This window comes from Microtus ochrogaster (genome assembly GCF_000317375.1).
Source record: "Microtus ochrogaster isolate Prairie Vole_2 chromosome 14 unlocalized genomic scaffold, MicOch1.0 chr14_random_2, whole genome shotgun sequence".
Lineage (NCBI taxonomy): Eukaryota > Metazoa > Chordata > Mammalia > Rodentia > Cricetidae > Microtus > Microtus ochrogaster.
The window spans coordinates 887030-906881 of record NW_004949097.1 but is presented as its reverse complement, the minus strand read 5'-3'; the positions used below and the strand labels follow the sequence as shown (position 1 = coordinate 906881).

The following is a 19852-nucleotide window of genomic DNA, read 5'->3' as shown; positions in this document are numbered from 1 at the left end:
AATAGCTTTAAAATTACAGTTACTTAGACTGGAGATAGGACAACCCCAAGTTCTAAATCTGAACCCAGGACTCTTGCCACGGGAATTCATATACTATAGATGATCTAGGCTCTGTCAACATTTGTTTTAGTGCTTAGGAAAATGAACAGTAGTGATAATGGAGCCTTGACTGGCTGCAGAACTGTAATGACTTGTTATAAAGATAAGTTTTAAGGTTAAGAAAACTGTCCAGGCAGGGTGACCCAGGTTGGAGGAGAGGAGCTCAGGGCCATCCGCAGCCACATCCTGACTGACTGAAGCAAACATGCTTACTCATAACCTTGTCTGTTTTGTTTGTTTTTTGAGATGGGGTTTCTCTGTGTAGCCTGGGATGATCTGGAACTCACTCTATAGACCATTCTGGTCTCAAACTCAACAGAGATCCGCCTGCCTCTCCCTTCCCCCAGTGCTGAATAAAAGGCGGGTGCCACCACTGCCTGGCTCATGACCTTGTCTTATCCCACCACCACTACTACCCAAAATCCTGGAAGAATTTACAGCATTATTTTTACTCTAAACGAGTAACACTCAATTTATCACTTTTTAAAATACCCATTTGTTTGCTATTGTGAATAATTATTTTTGACTTCTTTGCTTTTGACTTAAAATCCTTAATGTCCCATAGATAACATTTTTTATGGAGAGAGAAAGGGGATCACATGTCACAGAGTATGTGAGGATTAAGAGACTGTCTAAGGAAGGCAGTGATTATCTTCAGGGCCCTTGGAACTTGCCCGTCCATACTACAGCCTTATAAGCTGGACTCAGCGCTGGATTCCACACCAGTTTTAGCATCAGCAGCTATAGGAAGGATGCGCATAGGCAGTGTTACCTGCTTGGGTCTGTTTTAAATGGTTTTAGTCAAGTAGTTCCAGAAGGCTGGTTTATTTTACATTGTACATGGCATAATCATACAATGTTTATTCTTAGGTGGGTTTGCTGAGTTCTCTCGTTGTTTCCCTGGCCTCTGTGAAGGAAAATCCACTCTAGTCCCTACCTGCATATCTCAGCCTTGCTTACCTGTTGCCAACATTGGGCCAACTCGAATTCTTCCCAATCTCTATCTTGGCTGCCAACGAGATGTCCTCAACAAGGTGGGTGCTTCCAAACGCCTTTCTGTATGTGTCTGTTGGTAGCAGCTGGAGAAGCAGCGGTGGAACATTCTGTGATCCCAGAGAGGAGGAGCGCCGTTAGTGTGCCAGCGACGAGCTCCCTCCCACAGGGGTCGCGTTATCTTTCTAGTATTGCTTTGGTATTACTTATTGCCATAGGACACCCAAACTGTTGTTGTTTGTTTTCCTCATAGGTCCAAGAAACTTGAAATAAGATTTCTTTCTTTCTTTCTTTCTTTTTTTCTTTCTTTCTTTCTTTCTTTCTTTCTTTCTTTCTTTCTTTCTTTCTTTTTTTTCATACCTTTAGCTTTGTCTTCTTGGGCTGGTAGTTTTTGTATTACTGTAATTGGGTGTCCTACACTTACAATGCAGTCAGGTCAGGCCTGGATTGAGGAAGGTCCTCATGGTGACAGCTGGCAGCAGAATGGGGAGAGATGATCAAAAATGCCAAGGACAGAGACTCAGAAGTGTGCTCTGTCAGTTCCGCTGTGTTTGAAGCTGGCTGGAACAATTTGCAGAGAGAGGATTATGGATTCTTGCTGAAAAGCTGTGGATAGCACTGAATAGGCATAACCTGTTATAGAAACGCAGATTGGATGGAGGCTTCTGTGCTCATGCACAAACACAACAATAGTAGAACTATGATCTGATTCTGCAGCTTACATGCTCTTAAGCAGGAATGCTAAAAAATAAAAGTTCTCTTCCTGTTTGGAAAAGAGAGTTTTTTCTAAAAATGTCTTAATTTACGCTGTTACTAATTGAAGAAGCATGTGGCGATCCGAATGCAGCTCTTGGTGATCTGAGAACGCTGCCTGATGAAGGCAGTGGTTACCCTTAGTGTCTTCTGGAGTGATGGGAACAGTCAGACTGGCTGGAAAGGACATAGTGGTCTTCTTAGCGGATAGAAAATAAATGTTTTAGGAGGAAAAATATTGTCTTTGGGCATCGGTGAGGCATTTTCACTGTTTTTACAGCAAAGCCCCTGCTTCTGTAGGATTTGCTTCCACAGTGTGTTATTAATATTTTTGCTTTTTACTGAGATCTGCCTACTTGAGATTTGACAGTTTATGTATGAACAGAACCCCTCTGGTGGGGTCACAGTGCCTTTGAGCATGTGGCTTACTATTAATCCTGTTTTACAGATTAGTAAACTGTGTTACAGAAAGCAAAATTAACTTTGTAAAGTTACATGTGTTCCTGTAGCAAAGCTAGAGATGTTTGGCTTCTTTAATCCAGGTTAAAAACAATTAACGCACTAGTTAAGGTTTCTGTTTATTCTTGGTAAACTTTAACCAGTTAGTACAAATAGTTACAGAACATTGTATTATTTATTTTTGACAATGACCCATTGAGTTTTCTCTGTTCCGTTTTCACCCTAACAACTGGGTGAGGACTCACAGGGTGAAGGCAGTCAGCCCAGAACCTGGATTGAGAATCAGGAAATGCACAGCTTTCTGGTGTCACTTGCTGCATGGACTTCTAGGTGTGCAGTAAACAGAGAATGTAGAGTCTTTGAGGGTGGAGAATGGACTTAGAGAAGTTTATGGGACAATAGTTTCAGCAGAAGTCACTATGGAAGACTGTCACTAAGGTGTGGAAGAGAGAGAGCTGAAGACGCATTGGAAAGCTGAACAACTTCGAAACACTGGACAGGAATTTGTTTTTGACCACGAGGTTCGTTGTTGACAAGAATTTTTGAGCTGAAGATTTTAGAGATTTAGTTAGCCACTTTTATTTTGCTAGGTGAGAAAATTGTTATTCCAGAAGTGTTAAATGAACTCACAACATGACCCCGTTTTGTTTTTAGTTGTTTAAGTTTCATTTTTCTTAGGGTCCATAAGCCCTGGTTAGTCTTGAGCTTTTTTAGCTGAGGCTGGCTTTGAATTTCTGATCCTCTTGCTACTACCTTCAGAAGGCTGGGATTACAGATACATGGCACAGATTTACTCTTTCATAAGCACCATTGTCTTAATTAGGGTTTTTATTGCTGAGAAGAGACACCATGGCCATGGCAACTCTTATAAAGGAAAACTTTTAATTGGGTGGCTTACAGTGCCTAGATTTAGTCCATTGTCATGATGGTGTGCAGGCAGACATGGTGCTGGAGAGGCAGCTGAGAGTTCTACAGCTTACACAGGCAACAGGAAGTGGTCTGTCTCACTGGCCGTGGCTTGAGCATGTGTGTTGGGGTTAAGGAGATAGCTTGATCAGTAAAGTGCATGCAGCACATTTATGAGGATTTGAATTCATTCCCCTCCACCTATGTTAAAAACGGAGTACTGGTCTGTGTTTATAATTCCAGCATGGAGGAGGTGCAGACAATTAGATCCCTGGAGTCCACTGTGCAGCCAGCTTAGTCTTCTCAGCAAGCCCTAGGTCCTGCTAAGTAAGAGACCCTACCTAAAAAAATAAAGTGGATTGCTATTGAGGAGTAACACTTAGTGGCTTCCACATGCGCATGTGAGCATGCTTATACACACACAAACATATGCACAGTACATGCGTGTGCGTGCACGCATTCATGTGAATATGCATATGCACACACAAAATAAAATGCCACCAAAATATGTTAAAAGCACAGCTATTTTCTTAGGAGGCTCATAGTTAATATAATGGAGGGAGTATAATGCAATGCTAAGTTGTTGAAGATAAGTTGACCCCAAATTTCAATTACATACTACTACATTTAAAGTGTTTGGCTCCTAGGAATAATGGTTTACATCTGTAATCCCAACATGCACCAGCCTGAGCTATATAGTGAGGTCTTCAAGCTCAGACTGTTTACATTGTTGTGTTTAACCCACATAGCATTGGGATGTAGGCTGGCCCCAAATTGTTAAGTCATTCACCCAAGATCTTGTCATGGGCTTCAGTGGCAGAGATCTTAGCTGTTTTCTGGAAAATGGAATTCTCTGTATCAGGCTGTACAGAAGGACTAGCAAATCCCATCAGTCTTTGGGATCATACTTGAGTTCTGCCTCCTTCTGTTTTGTTTTTTTTTTTTTTTTTAAACAACCAATTCTTCATCAGTGATTTTCAGTAAAAATATAATACAAGTCACATGCATAATTTAAAATATTCTAGTAGCTTTATTTAAAATGTTGACTACAATTTAGAGTTAATTTTAATTAAGTCATTCACTTAAGTCAATATTTTAATAGTCAGTATAAAAATGTGTTTTATGTTCTTTTCATTGTATTAAGTTTTCGAGGTCTGCCATGTGTTTTATACTTTACAGCTGAGTTTGGCGTGGCCACACTTTAGATGGTAAGAGCTATATGAAGCCTCGGGTACCTTAGTGGACATTAAGGTCCAACTGCTCGCATGAACTAGTTACTTCTCACATTCTAGAGGTGTGCCGTCTGTTGAAAACCATGAGAACTCACTGGCTGCAAAGGATCCTTTTCCTTCCCCTTACACTGTACTGTTTGTTTCTTATAATCTGTTCTCTTGTTCTCTGATCTTTACAGTTGAAATGAGAAGCGTTGATTGTACTGTATTAAAGTCATTGCTGATGCCTTTTTCTTATCTGGACTGAGAGAAGTTTGAGACTCTCCACTATTTGAATGATTATTTTTCTTTTCTCTCATAACTCTGGAACCTTGTGTGTGCTGAGCAAGTGTTCTGCCACTGAGCTGGCTGTCCAGCCCTCAAGTTCTTTGATTAGTTTTCTCCTTTATCCCATAAAAGTAAAAGAGTGCTGATAAAATTGCCTACTGTGAGTAGCCTGAAACTGTTGTGTCTGGAGCGACCCACTGTCAGTAAAGTATCTGCCATCAGCGTGTGTGTGTGTGTGTGTGTGTGTGTGTGTGTGTGTGTGTGTGTGTGCTGCTTGTTTGTTTTCTGAGACAGCATCAGTATCTTTTTACGCAACAACTCTGACTGTGCTGGAACTCTATAGGCCAGGTTGGCCTTGAACTCAGAGATCCCTCTACCTCTGCCTCCCAGGTGCTGGGATTAAAGACTTGCTGTTACCTGGCTTGCTGCTTTATGTGGTGCTTTTTGTTTTATTGTGGCCTTTTAACATGCAAAATTGATTTTTCCCACACTATTTTCTTATGCTCCTGGTAGGACTTGTGCTGACGTATTTATTTTGTGTAGGTGCTGGTTAATAGCCTGTACACAGCATTCATTGTCAAGGGCTGATTTGGGGGATTCTCAGAGAACGGTGTGAAGATGACCAAATTATCACTAAGAATATTGTAGGTACCTGTGTAGAACACCATGCAGTGTTCATTCTGGCTGTTTAGAGGAGAACAATAATTCACACAACCCGGTGACGCAGCCTGACTCGCAATGCTGAAGCAGCACCACACGGTGGCTGAGAGACAGCTTTGGGTAGAAACAGTTTTCATGTCAATTCTCCACCTAGCCACTCTGTCACTTTGAGTTGCTAACCCTTGGTTTCTTCCCCTGAAAACTGATAATTCCCAACTCTAGTCCCCATGTAATGCTCAGATGAAATGGTGGGGGCACATGCAGTGAGTGGTCTGAGAAAGGCTGGAGGAGGAGGAGGTGGAACTTGAGGTCAATGTTGAATGCAAATTGACTTCAGAAAAATTAAAGTAACATTAATCAGAGGTGTAATGCCTGTATGACTCAGTGAGATCTTCTGCTCTCAGACTTGCTGAACATAAAGAACTTGTGTGTGTAGGGAGACAGTCTTAGAAAGGCCATCTTTTCATCAGTATCCATAAGACTCCATGATCTTATGAACAGATTATAGACTTAGTCCTAACTATAGAGAGAGTGTATTTCCTACTCTAGGAGATAAACTTTTAAATGAAATAAAAAGTGTGACGTGCCAAGAGTTGATAGTGCAGGCAGGCAACCCCTGCACTTTAGAGGCGGGAGAGCTGCCAGTCAAGGCCAGCCTGGGGGATACAGAACATTCCAGGCCAGCGCAGGCTACCTGCTGTGTATAGCAAGACCTTGTCTCAAAGAAGTAAGTTAATGGAAATTACAATAACAGAATTAAACATTCTCTTTTGACTCATAAATATGACTATCTTTGTTTTGTTTTGAGATAGAGTCCTGCTATGGAATCCTGACTGACCTGGTATTTACTATGTAGACCAGGTGGTTCATGAACTCAGAGAGATCTGTAACACCATACCTGGCCATAAATATTATTTTTGGACTTTTTAATTATGTGTTAACCATTGTTTAAGTTCATGGTTTTACTCTGCAGGAGAACCCTGTCCTAGAGCTGACCTGCTTTATTCAGTTTAATGCCAATTAAGAGGAAGTAAAATTTGAGTTAGCCAGGTGGTGGTGGTACACACCTTTAATCCCAGCAGAGGCAGGTGGATCTCTATGAGTTCAAGGCCAACCTAGTCTATAGAGTAAGTTCCAGGACAGCCAGGGCTACATTAAGAAACCCTGTCTTGAAAAAAAAAAAAAAAAAAAAAAAAAGAAAGGAAAGGTTTGAATTCATGGAAAATTTACATTACATGCTTTTTGGGTAATATATATAAAATTTCATATATCACATAACTACATTCTACCTATAAGAAAGGAGGGGGTCTCATTATGGAGCCCAGACTGGCCTTGAACTTGTGATCTTTCTTGCTTTAGCCTGCTGAGTGCTGGGATTACAGGCATGTGCCACTATGCCCAGTTACAAGCTGTTTTAAAACTAGGATAAAGCGATGTAATATTTAGTGAGACTTTATGTCACATACTGTATGTCCTCATACTGTTGCCTTCATTATGAAATTCTCACCACCAGCCTTAATTAACAGGATGAAATTAAAGCTGAGGGAGGACGGGAATCAACCCAGGACATTGTGGGACTGAAAATGTGCTGGGCTGTGCTCTGGGTGTGTGGGACCCATTGATTATTCCATGCCACATTATCTATGAATTGTTTCTAATAAGTCTTGTGTTCATCAGCCTTCTTATTATGGCATTTGGTAAAATTCTTTTTACTTAACAGTAAGTGGGGTGGATTATGGGGTAGCTGAGACAAGTTTCTGCCATGTAGCTCTGGCTGTCCAGGAGCATGACATACCTAGATGCCTTTTCATTTTAAGTTTTGCTTTCTTCTTGAGATTGCATCCTACTCTCTAGGCCAGTAAGTCCTGGAACTGACTATCTAGCTCAGGATAGCCTCAAACTTGATTAATCCTCCTGCTTTAGCCTCTGAGGGCTAAAATTGCAGACATGAGTTGATGCATAGTAGCATTAAGACTCCTTAGTTTGACTTTAAGACATCCTATGACCTGACTGTAATTTTGCAGCTCTGCTTATCTTCTCAGCTTCAGAATGGACTGTAGCCAGTGCTTCTGGACACTGCTGCACTTTTGTCTTTGTTTCTTTTCTGCATTCCACTCACAGTAACTGTACAATTACCCCTCTGTATCTTTGGGTTCCATGTCTATGATGGGTTTAACCAATTCCAGATTAAAAATATGCAAAAACTTACATGTGTACTGAACCTATACAAACTTCGCATCTGTCTTTCCTCCTGAAACAATGTAGTATTGCATATGCTTATATAGTGTTTACACAAGAGGATATACGCAAAAGCTGTGAATTTTTTTTAAATAAAGAGATTGGACATCCAGTAATTTTATTATCTTTGTAGGTATGAAACAGTTTCCTTGGGTACTGTAGAAATGCTGTGTCTCTGTCCAAGCTTCAAATGAAGGCTGGCGTTCTCACTGAGGGTCCTTTCAGAATCCTTCCTTTTGGGTTCACTCCAGTGCTATTCTTCTGCTCTGCCGTGTACACCAGACTCCTCTTGGTGTTGATATCTGTGCAACTCTGTCAGCTGTCTGCCTTATACACTGTTCATCTCTCAGTAGATGGCCTGCTCTTCATGCCCCATAACATGCTCAAAGAGCACCTTGATGCTTGATGAGCCCCTGTATGATTATTCTTCAAATACTTATAACTTTATATGTAAACAGTTGCAACCTGATGCAGGCAATTTAACTTGTCCTTAAAAACTACTTCAGCACAGCTGCTAAAATGTTTTATCCCCATGTTGTTAATTTACTCAGAAGCCCCCCATTTTTTCTAAATAAATATGGGAATCCCAGGTAAAACAGTTTCTCTTAAGTTATAAAATGATTGGATCATAGTTTAATCACATTTTATTATGCCTTCCCAAATGAACATGTTTTAGAAACATCTATGGAGATTCCTCATCAAAAGATACTAATAAAGTAGTTACTAGATCATAATTTAGTCATTTTAAAGATATGTTAAAGATCAATGGTTCATTGATCATTTGTGAGTCTCTATTGTTTGACAGATAGTATTCTCAGTACTAGGGATACATCTGTAAAGAGAATAGACAGTAAGTGGAGCATATAGATAAATTATATAGTGCAATCCATTATTTATTACCTGTGTGTTATGGTGATAAGTGCTTATGGAGATAAGTACCCTGACTGAATTAGGGTAAGAGGTTGGGATTATCTGTGTAGTATGGTTTTTAATGAAAAGCGCTTGAAAGCTTAAATTTATCTCACTGAGATAACTTTAAACAATACCTGAAAGAGGTCAAAGAGCAAATCATCTGGCTATCTAGAGAAGAGGGACGCAGGCAGAAGAAGCCACTAGGAAGAGAGCAGAGTGAATTGGATCAGAGGCTAGCAAGCAGACTAGAGTAGCTGGAACAGCGTGAGCATGGGAGGCTTGGCCAGAAAGGAAGACTGGGAGGGTGCAGGGCAGGACTGTGCATTGAGGCCTTGTAAAGATTTCCTCTGGGAGAAACAGGGCAAGATATTATGACATCACTTTAGAGCCAGTGTTGGAAGATAGGTTGTGTGACCTACAGGACAGAAGCAAAATGGCCATAAAGCAGGCCTGGTAGTCTGATAATAGTTGGAATCACGTTGGTAACAGTAATGACAAATGGTTGGATTCTGGCTAGATTTGAAGGCAAAGCTGAGAGTTTTCTGGTAGACCAGATGGCAGAAGTGAGTGAGTGAGTGAGTGAGTGAGTGAGTGAGTGAGTGAGTGAGTGAGTGAGTGAGTGAGTGTTGTGTCTCTGATGTCAAGGAGATGCAGCTGGCAAGTGCAGGAAGGGTGCAAGATGGACACACCAAGTTTGTGATGCCTGCTAAACTTCCAGGTGGACATTCTGAGTAGCCAGGTGGGGTTTGAATTCAGAATGAGGTCTTTGAAAGAGGAGGTATACATTTCAGAGTCATTAGCATGTGGCCAGTTTTTAGTATCATAAAAATAAGATTAAGAAAATCTAAGTGGAGAAGTAGATTAAGCCGTAGGGCAATTAGCACTGAAAGTATTCAACCAAGTGTTCTTAGAAATAAATACTAAAGAAGGGAAGAAATGGAGACTAGTCCAGGAAGCAAGTGAATGGTCCTACCCAGGAAGAGGGTCTAATTCAGTGTGCCCGATGGTGCTGTAGGTCAAGAAAGATGAAAGCTAAGGATTGGCTATTGGATAGGGTAACATGGAGATCAAGGGTAACATATGATCTGCATCTTGTTGAGGGGTGGGAAAGCCTGTGGGATAAATGGGTGCAAGACATAATAGACAGAAAGGAATGGAGATATCGGCATAAGCAACTCATCCAAGGAATTCTGCTAAAAAGAAGAGCTTAAGGCAAAGAGCTATTTTAAAGATGGGAGAAATGCTTTGATTGTTAGTAGAGGAGATCATCCCAGACAGTAGAAAACCGATGTAGGAGAAAAGCCAGCAATTACTAGAGTCACATCCTTGAATAAGAAAAAATTGAATTTACTTAGCAAGTAGAGGGACTGACAGCTGCTGGGAAGATAGACTGGACAGATGTATGGCTAGTAGAGGTACCTGTGGTGGATGAAATCCATGTAGCAGGAAAATGAAGTCTCCCATCAACTAAGAGTAAGTAAGGGTGAGCAGAAATCGAAGTTTTGAGGGGAAGGGACATGATAGAATGGCATGAGAGGGTACAGCACATGACGGGAAACCTTGATTGCTGAGGAGTCGGAATCAAAAGTGAAAGCAGATGATGTTGCCGAGGTTTTTCCATAGCCGCGTTCGGCGAAATGAGCACACATGCAGATTCAGTGGAGGATGAATGACAACTAGTAATTAGAGTTGGCAAGCTTGAGAAGTGATAGGCCGAAGGAACTGGGGTAGAAGCAAGGGGGTGGCTGCAGCAGTTGCCTGTGGAGTGCAAGGTGGACGAGGGAGGCCATTTCCATGGGGACAAAGAACAGAAGAACAGGGACCTGCATAGGGTCATCAGAGTGAAGAGCATGTGAGCAAACAGAAGAGAGTTCCGGAGTGGGCTGCAGGCAGTGGGAGTTTCGTAAACTTTGTAAACTTTGTAGCTATTACCCGCAGGCTGGAGGCCCTGAGGGTAAGCAGTGAAGGGGAGTCCAAAGAACGCAAGCACCATGATGTCAGGGATATTGAAGACCAGAGCTTTATCTTATCATTGGAAGGGCACTGTTAGCACTAGTTCAAAGTCCAAGCTAAATATTTAACAGTGTAAGATGACTAGTCTAGAAGCTTAAAGATTGTGCTATTTAATTACAGAACAGAGTAATTATTCAGTTATATATATTTTATATAATTGACAAAATAAAATGAAAATTATATAAATGTATCTAATTTATGACAAAGGCATTAGAACCCACTTATGAGGAATAACAATCATTTCACAAAATACTTATTCTTCATAAATGTACTTTTAAGTTATATCACTAAAACTTACAGTAAATGTCCTTTCTGAGAAACCTAGATTTGGTTCCTGGCACCTATGTGGGCAACTCACAGATGCCTCTAATTCCAGTTCCAGGGGAGCCGACGCCCTTTTCTGGTCTCTGTGGGCACTGCATGCATGTTGCATCTATAAACCCACACACAAAAATAAGAAAGTTTAAATTAATATACCCTATCAGCCACTTATATGCACATTCATCAAAATATAAAAGAAACATCAGTAAAGCGAACAACTAATCGAGTTGTATTGAACTCCTAAAATGTATCTGACTAGCGTCAGAGATGCTGTGTCAAATCCGTGTGCCCTCAGTCTGGCCGTGGCTCTCCCTGCAGCACACCTGACACTAGTGTCTGATTAGTGTGCTTACCAGAAGCCAGCCGTCTGCCTCAGGCCTGTTTGGGCCAGTATGCTTGTTGCTGTAATTATGTGCATTAATTAGAATAGTGCATTGCTGATGAAATGAGGGTGAGGGAAGAGACTTGTCTCTGAATGACCTAAGCTGTAAATGTTTGGAGGCAGTCGTAATGGAGAAGATGTCTGTACTGACATTGTTTCCTAAGTTCTTTGTTTTCTTACTTCTTTCTTTTTTTTTACTATGTATTTATTGTTTTTTAGTTTGGTAATAGGAATAAACCCAGAGCCTCATGTATGCTAGGCAACTGTGCTACCACCGAGCTACATCTCCAGCCCGTTGTGAGACCTTGCTCTTTTACACAGTAAAAGCAGATGGTTGTGTTTCGTGTGGTTTTTCTAAAACCTACTCCTCTAAGGAGAGAACTTGCACTAGAAATTAGTGAATTCATGTGCATTTGCTTTACTAATTGTTTTTAGCCCAGGCTGACTTGGGGTTCTTTTTACCTATGTCATAGTAGGTTTCATGAAGACGTTTTCATTCAAATGTATCATGTACTGTGGTCGAAACATTTTTGTCCACTGTCCTGCATAATTATTTCTCTTACTTTTCCCAGATAGCCCTGTTCTTACTTTATGTTATATATAATAATTTAATATGTAATTTTAGACTAGAAGTCACATTTCATCATTAATGGTTTTCTTCTTTAACTGACATTCCCACTGATGTGGTAGCTACAAATCTATAGACAAAGGTGCCCATGGAATTTAACTTAGTAGTCAAATTGCATTTTCATCTTATGTGGCATGTTAGTATTTTGTTCTCCTTTTTGTTTTAAAAATTGACCTTACGTTTAGCAAGTTCTGTCTTATTCCCTAAGGAATGTTCAGCAGCAGCTGGTGATAGTTTTGTGGGAGGGGTTGCATGCTGTGAGTGGAGGCCAGAAGGTCAACTCTGGGGTTGTTCTTGGGGGAGCTGTCTACCTTGCTTTCCGAGACAAGTCGCTCATTGTCCTAGCCTGTAGGCTAGGGTGTTAGGCCAGTGAGCCTCAGGGATTTGGCGGCCTCTGTTTCCCCAGCACTCTTAAAGAAAGGTGCCACAACACTTAGTTTGTGGGTTTCTGGGGTTGTTGCTTTATTGTTCAGGCTAATTTGCTCTAAAAGGAACTTCAGTTTTCTCATCTGTAATGGGGACAGTACTAGCACATACCACACAGAAAGTGTGAGGATCCAGTAAACTCATAAATGTTCAGGACAGTGCCTGGCATATAGTAGGTATTAGCTTCTTAATATTTAAGATGCTATAACTGGAGTTATAGATGATTGTGAACCATCATGTGGGTTCTGGGAACAGACCCTCAGCTCAGCAAAAACAAGCACTTTTAATTGCTGAGCCACCTCTCCAGTCCCCTCATTCTGCTTTTTTTGTTGTTGGTGGTGGTGTTTTTTTTTTTTTTTTTTTTTTTTTTTTTTTTTTTTCGAGACAGGGTTTCTCCATAGCTTTTTTTGGTTCTTGTCCTGGAACTAGCTCTTCTAGACCAGGCTGGCCTCGAACTCACAGAGATTCACCTGCCTCTGCCTCCTAGGTGTTGGGATTAAAGGTGTGCGCCACCACCGCCCGGCCTCATTCTGCTTTTTAACATAATGTAACTTAGTAATACTATTGGTAAAGAAGAGAAAAAAGTATTGCCTGCTTCTTCAAAAACATCTAAGCCTCAGTCCTTACCAGGGACATATGGGCCTGTGGTGAGTCAGATGGTACTTAGTGTATCTGTGGGTCACCTGGAGGCAAACGGGTGTGCTCTGCCTCAAACTCTGAAGAGAAGAGGTTGTCATGAACACCACTAAGATCTTCATGGTCTGATCATAGTTTCACCGGAGCAGGGCCTTGTGCCCTGGTGTAAAAAAGGGGTTCGTCAATCCAAGAGGGCCACATAAGTCAAAAGGTGTTTCTTGGTGTTATCTCAGAAATGAGAAAGGGTTGCACAGACAATCTGTATCCTTTGTACAAAATAAAATACACTTGCTATGCCAAGTGTGTAAAATGAGTAGAGAGATCCCACATGTTTCAGGAAACTACAATTAGTCTTTAAAATAGTTGGAAAAGTGTAAAAATTGTGGTATTCCAAGAAAAAGAATGACCAGAGTTGCTTAGCCTAATATTCCAGGTTTAGATGTCCTGAGAGGCCGCATGGGGAGACTCATCAGGTGGGGCTTCAGCTTGCCTAGTCATTGGATCTGTGGTAGATAATGTTTATCACATAACAAATTCGTTATCAGTGTAATTACGCAAGGAAAACAAAACCAGTTCAAGGACCTTACTCATTGTCTTACTGTTTGATGGGGGAGACAAGAATTAACTGTTATCCTAGTTTTCACCCAGGCAGCCCAGGTTTGACTCCCGGTGTGGGAACCAAAAAAAAAAAAAAAAAAAAAGAATTAACTGTTAATATAACATACAATGTTATAATGGTGTGAACCCAGCACTTTAGAAGATCAGAACCTGGAATAGTTACTTGTGTGTCCATGGGAAGGAATTCATAAAGTCAGGCTGAGTAGGGAAAGTGGGAAGAAAGCCACCAGGAGGACGGGAGTGGAGCCTCCTAAACACGGAGGGAGGGTGGATCTCATGCCCGGCTCTCGGGCTGTGTGCATCAGGAGCACTTAGCCTACTCTTAGTTGTAAAGAAAGATTAGCGGAGTATGATTGCATGCACCTGTAGTCCCAGATACATTAGAGGCTGAGACAGGAGAATCATTTTGGGTCTGGAGTTTGAGACCAGGCTGGGATGCACAGCAAGACACTGTCTCAAAAAGGGAAAAAAACAATTGCCCTAGTTGTTGAATATGGTTTGGAGGGAAAATGCACCCCAGATATCAGGAGCGCCCTGGTGGCTTTCTACAGAGTCATATTGAAGACTCGCTGCATGGTGGATGGGAAGAGAGGATGAATAGAGGAAGTCATACCAAAGGGATTTGGTAGGCCTTAGAGAGAGGACTGCTGAACCTGCCTAAAGGTGAGATGGTCTTTCGGGGTTCCTGATTCATGAAAGAGTCTGCGAGACATTCTGTAGGACACAGCAGAAAGTGACTGAACTGTCTTTGAAATTTCCTGCTTCATGGAAAAGTCTTCTGTATACTATGGGCCTGAAGGCTGAAGATAGATGCCCCAACGGTACAGAGGAACTTTGGGTGACTGTCCAGGCAGTGAGATGTCTCTGTCATTTCTAGAGTTTTGGAAGTTGCTTACTTCTTGTTTACTTAGGTAATATTATATCCTTCTGGAGTCTTTGATGGAGTTGAAGATTGGTTATAGTATAGTTTTCCTTAGTTATGATAAAAGATAAAATAGATATAAATATTGTAACTGTAATTCTCACTTTATAACTGTTTTGCTATATGTAATTTTACTCTGTTAAAATGAAAGCCCTCTTTTTTTGTTTAAACAGAAAAAGGGGAAATGATGGAGGAGGGTCATCTGTCTATTTGTTACTTTCATTGGTTAATAAAGAAACTGCCTTGGCTTTTTGATAGGGCAGGATTTAGATATGTGGAGTATACAGAACAGAATGCTGGGAGAAAGAAAGCATAGTTGGTCAGACACCATGGAGCCAGCCGCCAGGTCAGATATGCTGAATCTTTTCCCGGTAAGCCACCACCTCGTGGTGCTACACAGATTATTAGAAATGGGTTAGTCAAGATGTGAGAATTAGCCAATAAGAGGCTGAAACTAATGGGCCAAACAGTGTTTAAATGAATACAATTTGTGTGTTGTTATTTCGGGTGTAAAGCTAACCATGTGGGAGCCGGGTGGGACGAAAAGCAGGCCTGCTCACCTCATCACTACAGTAGGCCTTTGGAATTGGGATTAGATTATGAGAAAGGAAAAGGAGCCGTGTGATATTTTCTTGCCAACTGGCTGGGTGGATGTTCTCAATGTGTCATTTTCATCAGTGTTGGGATGAGAGAGAAAACAGGAGTTCAGGACAAAAAAGGGAGAAGGATACTGTGTTTAGTTTCTGGGATTTGAATGGGAAAGGCCTATGGGACATCCCAATATCTAGTAGATGTGAACTCACATAAATAGATGTAGCCTTCAAAAACATTGTTTAAACCAAGCAACAAGAATGCCCAGGCCTGGGTCTTGGAGAACACCCAGCCTGGTCCATGTGGGAAAAGGGCTGTATATGTTGTTTCCTGTGTTCTCTGTCCTCCTCTCTAGCAATGGAGACAACTGAGGTTCACTGTATTGATCTCGTGTAGTTGCTCCTCAGGCATACTATTTTAAATGGCTTTTATTGTTTTCACTTTCAACTTTAAATGTGTATGTAAACAGACATTTCTTTCCCATCCATCAATTCCCAAGTAACCACTCACAGGCTTAATATGACGTATAAATGCTTGGCCAATAGCTCAGGCTTATTATTACCTAACCCCCCTGATGTGGGAGTGTCATATATCAATCTGTTGATTTCATTGGTTAAGATAAAGAAACTGCTTGGTCTTATAGCTTAAAACATGGGTGGGAGGAGTAAACAGAATAGAATGCTGGGAGGAAGAGGAAGTGAGCTCAGAGACGGCATGCTCTGCTCTCTGAGGCAGACATGATTCAGCTCCTACCCAGGATGGACATAGGCTAGAATCTTCCCAGTAAGCGCACCTTGGGGTGCTACACACATGATTGGAAATGGGCTAGTCCAGGTGCGAGAGTTAGCAGAGAAGAGGCTAGATATAATGGGCCAAGCAGTGTTTAAAAGAATACAGTTTGTGTGTCGTTATTTCGGGGCATAAGCTAGCTGGCAGCCAGGGTGCTGGGGACGCAGCCCCGCTGCTCATATTACAACACCCCCCCCCCTTTTTGGTTTTTCTGATGGGTTTCTCTGTGGCTTTGGAGCCTGTCCTGGAACTAGCTCTTGTAGACCAGGCTGGCCTTGAACTCACAGAGATCTGCCTGCCTCTGCCTCCCAAGTGCTGGAATTAAAGGCGTGCACCACCACCACCCGGCTTACTAACCCATATTAAATTAACCCATATTCCTTATTTACGCTCTGCCATATGGTGGTACCTTTTTTAGCATGGCATGTTCATTTCCTGCTCCCTATGCATCTGGCTAGTGACCCCTGACTCTGCTCTTCTCCTTCCCAGCATCCTTAGTTTGGTCACCCCACTTAAACTTCCTGCCTGGCTACTGGCCAATCAGTGTTTTATTAAACCAATTTAAATGACAAATCTTTACAGTGTACAGGGGATTATTTCATAGCATATGTAAATGTCACTTCGTTGGATTTTGGGGTTTTACTATGTGAGTAATTCTTGCAAAGAAACTGGTAATATTTGTCATAGTATTAAACATTAATCTTCCAAAATGATTCTTAGTACAATTAGTCCCTTTCTTTAATTGCTCTTTCCCTCTACAGGAACTGATGCAACAGAATGGGATTGGCTATGTGTTAAATGCCAGCAATACATGTCCAAAGCCTGACTTCATTCCTGAATCTCACTTCCTGCGAGTGCCTGTGAATGACAGCTTTTGTGAAAAAATTCTGCCCTGGTTGGACAAGTCTGTGGATTTCATAGGTATGTAGCTGAAGACCAGGGGACACGCCCTTTGAGTCATAGTGTCATGGGTAGGGATAGCTACCCCTCCCCTTTTGCCTCTTTTAGAGATTTCAAGTCTGAAAACAGTACATGATGTCACTTCCACATTTAGTGGTCAAGGGGACGTGTGCCATGCCGTTGGCCTTGTGACCTACTAGCTGACTTTTAACAGCACCAAGGTTAAGCCTTGCAGGATCTGTGATTATGTGTTGCAAGTTCTTAAAAATAAGTTAAGCTTTCAGAGCTAACTCACCCTTTCACTTTGCAAATCTTTTGAAAACGTTTGATAAATCTGGCTGACTTTCCCTCTTAGTTGGTGTTGTGTTTTCCCTGGGTAAAGTCAGGTCCTGTGAAAATACCCTGTTAGGTATGAAGTCCTTTTATTTGTTACAAGGTTTCCTGAGCCTCAGGTCATGCATGGATAGTTTCAAGTAGTTTTTGGTGCAGTGAAATTCCAGCACATACTCTCACGTGCACGGATAGAAGCTATTCTGTACCACATAGTTCACACTAAAATGATCATGAAGAAAATTCGCCAGACTAATACTTTTTCATTGCACGTCTGAGAAGTATATGCAGCATACTATTCCATTTGTTGTCCTTAAGAAGAAACCAGCTGTGATTAATGTTCCCATTGCATGTCGTGTTGATTCAGAGACATGTTTCAAGCTCCTGCTCAACCCCACCCCCACCAAGTCCTTGATTCTGCACTGAGGCAACATAGAGAGTTGATTCAAAGGATGTACTTTGGCGCCAAACTATGAGCCCTTCCTCCCCGGTTATCAGTTAAGTGATTGTGTGTACCTAACTTAAAACTCTCACATGCCTGGTTCCTGAAGTAGAGGCTGAAGGTCATGGACCTTCATAGGGATAATGTAAGGACCAAAGCAATGATCTGTATGCACCAAACCTTTACAGCAGACTTGGCTCAGAGTCAGCTCTGAAGAAATGTTTGTACTTTTCCTTTTCTACCCTTGCTTCTTCCGACACAGGCTCCCGCTGTGTGTGAGGCTGGCCTCAGACTTTGGGCTCAGGCACTCATCCCAGGTCGCTGGGGCCGCGGGCACAGGTTGCCCTCTCTGACTAACGAACATTTTAGAGATCGCCAGGAGCAGTTCTTTTCCCCATCTGTAGGTCTGTGCTGTCACCTCCCCAGCCATCGCTTCCCTTTGTGAGCTGGGACTCCTCAGTGCTTCCTTAGTTAACTTTCCAGCCCTCTCCCTCCGTCTTGATTATTTGTTGTTGGAGACAAAGGTTTCTGTACTTTTCTGTTTAAGCCTAACATTGTTCTTGGGTTTCTGTAGTACTAACTTGCTGTTCTTTCCAGCTTCACCATCTCTGTCTTCATGTTCCCCACTTCAGAACTTGTAGAGGCTCCGTAATTTCCTACACAAAAATATGTCCCTTAGCCTAATGTTCCCAAGACTGCCCCCCTCAACAAATGTTCCCACCTTTGCAGCCAGCTCCAGCTATTTCTTGGAGGGCTTGTGAGTGTCAGCCTGGGTAGGCTGCTTCCTGAGCACCCTGCTCAGGACTGATAGGGCTTTCCTGTGCACGGTTCCTTTCCCCTCTCGGCCAAGTCTTTGTGTGTGAGACTTCCACTTGGAGACTCGGGTTACACTCAGTCTGTCAAGACTATGTGAAATGAATCCATTCTAGAATAAGCACTTTTATGTTTAATTTTTAAAAATCAGATGAGCCAGGCAGTAGTGGTTCATGCCTTTAATCCCAGCACTTGGAAGGCAGAGACAGGTGGATCTCTGTGAGTTCAAGGCCAGAGCGAGTTCTAGGACAGGCTCCAAAGCTACACAGAGAAACCTTGTCTCGAAAAACAAAAAAGAAAAAAATTATTGTGGCTGTAAACCCAGCATGAGCATAATAGAAAAAGTTGGAGGGGAGAGGGAAACCCATCATCCACATTGCAGTGTGTGTTACTGTCAGGTTTCCAAAAACATTTGTTTACTTACTTGTATGTACTGAGTCTAGCGTGTGTGTGACCCAGCAGACCTGTCACATGAGCGTGTGTGGAGGTCAGAGGACAGTCTAGGGTCAGCTCTCACCTTCTGCTTGGAGGCAGCATCTCTTCTGTTTCTGTGGCTTCACTGGTACTGTATGGCTGTCAGTTTTACCTCTTTGCAACCTCCTTCAAAATTTTTAATTTTTTTGTTATTTGCGAATGTGATGCATGAGTGTGGGCACACGTGTGCCACCGCAGAGGACAGCTTTGGGGCGTGGGTTCTTCCCCCCACCGTAGATTTCAGGGATTGAACTCAGGCTGTTAGGCTTATGCATCCAGCACTTTTACTTGCTGAGCCTTCCTGCCATTTCCCCCATTTTTTTTTAATAATCTTTTAAAAAATGTCAGTATTAACTGCTTGTGTAATATTGCTAGTTTTGAACCATTGAGGAGTGTGAGAATAGGACCATTATAGGTTCTTATAGTCTAGTTTTTATAGATAATCATTATTTAAAATTTTTATTTTAGATCTATATTTATCCTTTTGCATGTTTTTGTTGCATGTGTGTATGTGCTTGGTGCCTGAGGTGGTCAGAAGAGGACATCTAATACTCTGGCTCTGGACTCATACAACTGCAGTGTGGATGCTGGGAGCCAAACCCCAGTCCTCAGCAAGAGTCTTCACCACTCAGCCACTCTCCAGCCCAGATCATTATTAGCATAATAGAAAATACACTCAAAATTAAGAGAGCTAAAAGCGATGATTTTAGTGTGTGCCAGGAGTGGAGTTTGGAGCTATAAACATGGTGGGCAGTGGTCTGCACTACATTTCTCCCGTAGTGCTTCCAAGCCTGGGTGTGGAGCAGCTTCCAGCTAGGGACTGGGATCAGTGTAGACACATTTTTATACCTTGAGATAGAAAAAAGGGGGAAGTACCAAATTACAAGAAAAGTACAGTGGCTGTGGCAGAAAATAGGAATTGCCATTAGGTGTAAACCGTAGCTTTGAGTTTCCATCCCACGGGGAAGAAAGAGCATGGCGTAGAAGATCAATGTGTTGCTAATACAGCAGGATTTACGTGCAGGCCATGTGTTATTTATGTCAGCCT

At 41.9% G+C, this 19852-nt stretch overlaps 1 protein-coding gene across 1 annotated transcript in view; it reads left to right on the top strand.

Moving 5' to 3' along the window:
- The window catches only part of Dusp16 (dual specificity phosphatase 16), a 78016-nt gene that overhangs the window by 51859 nt on the left and 6305 nt on the right, over positions 1-19852 (top strand). Inside the window, exons 4-5 of the mRNA XM_013352810.2 lie at positions 970-1133; positions 16607-16766. Of these exons, the coding sequence (XP_013208264.1) occupies positions 970-1133; positions 16607-16766 (324 nt within the window). The remainder of the gene's footprint in view (positions 1-969; positions 1134-16606; positions 16767-19852) is intronic.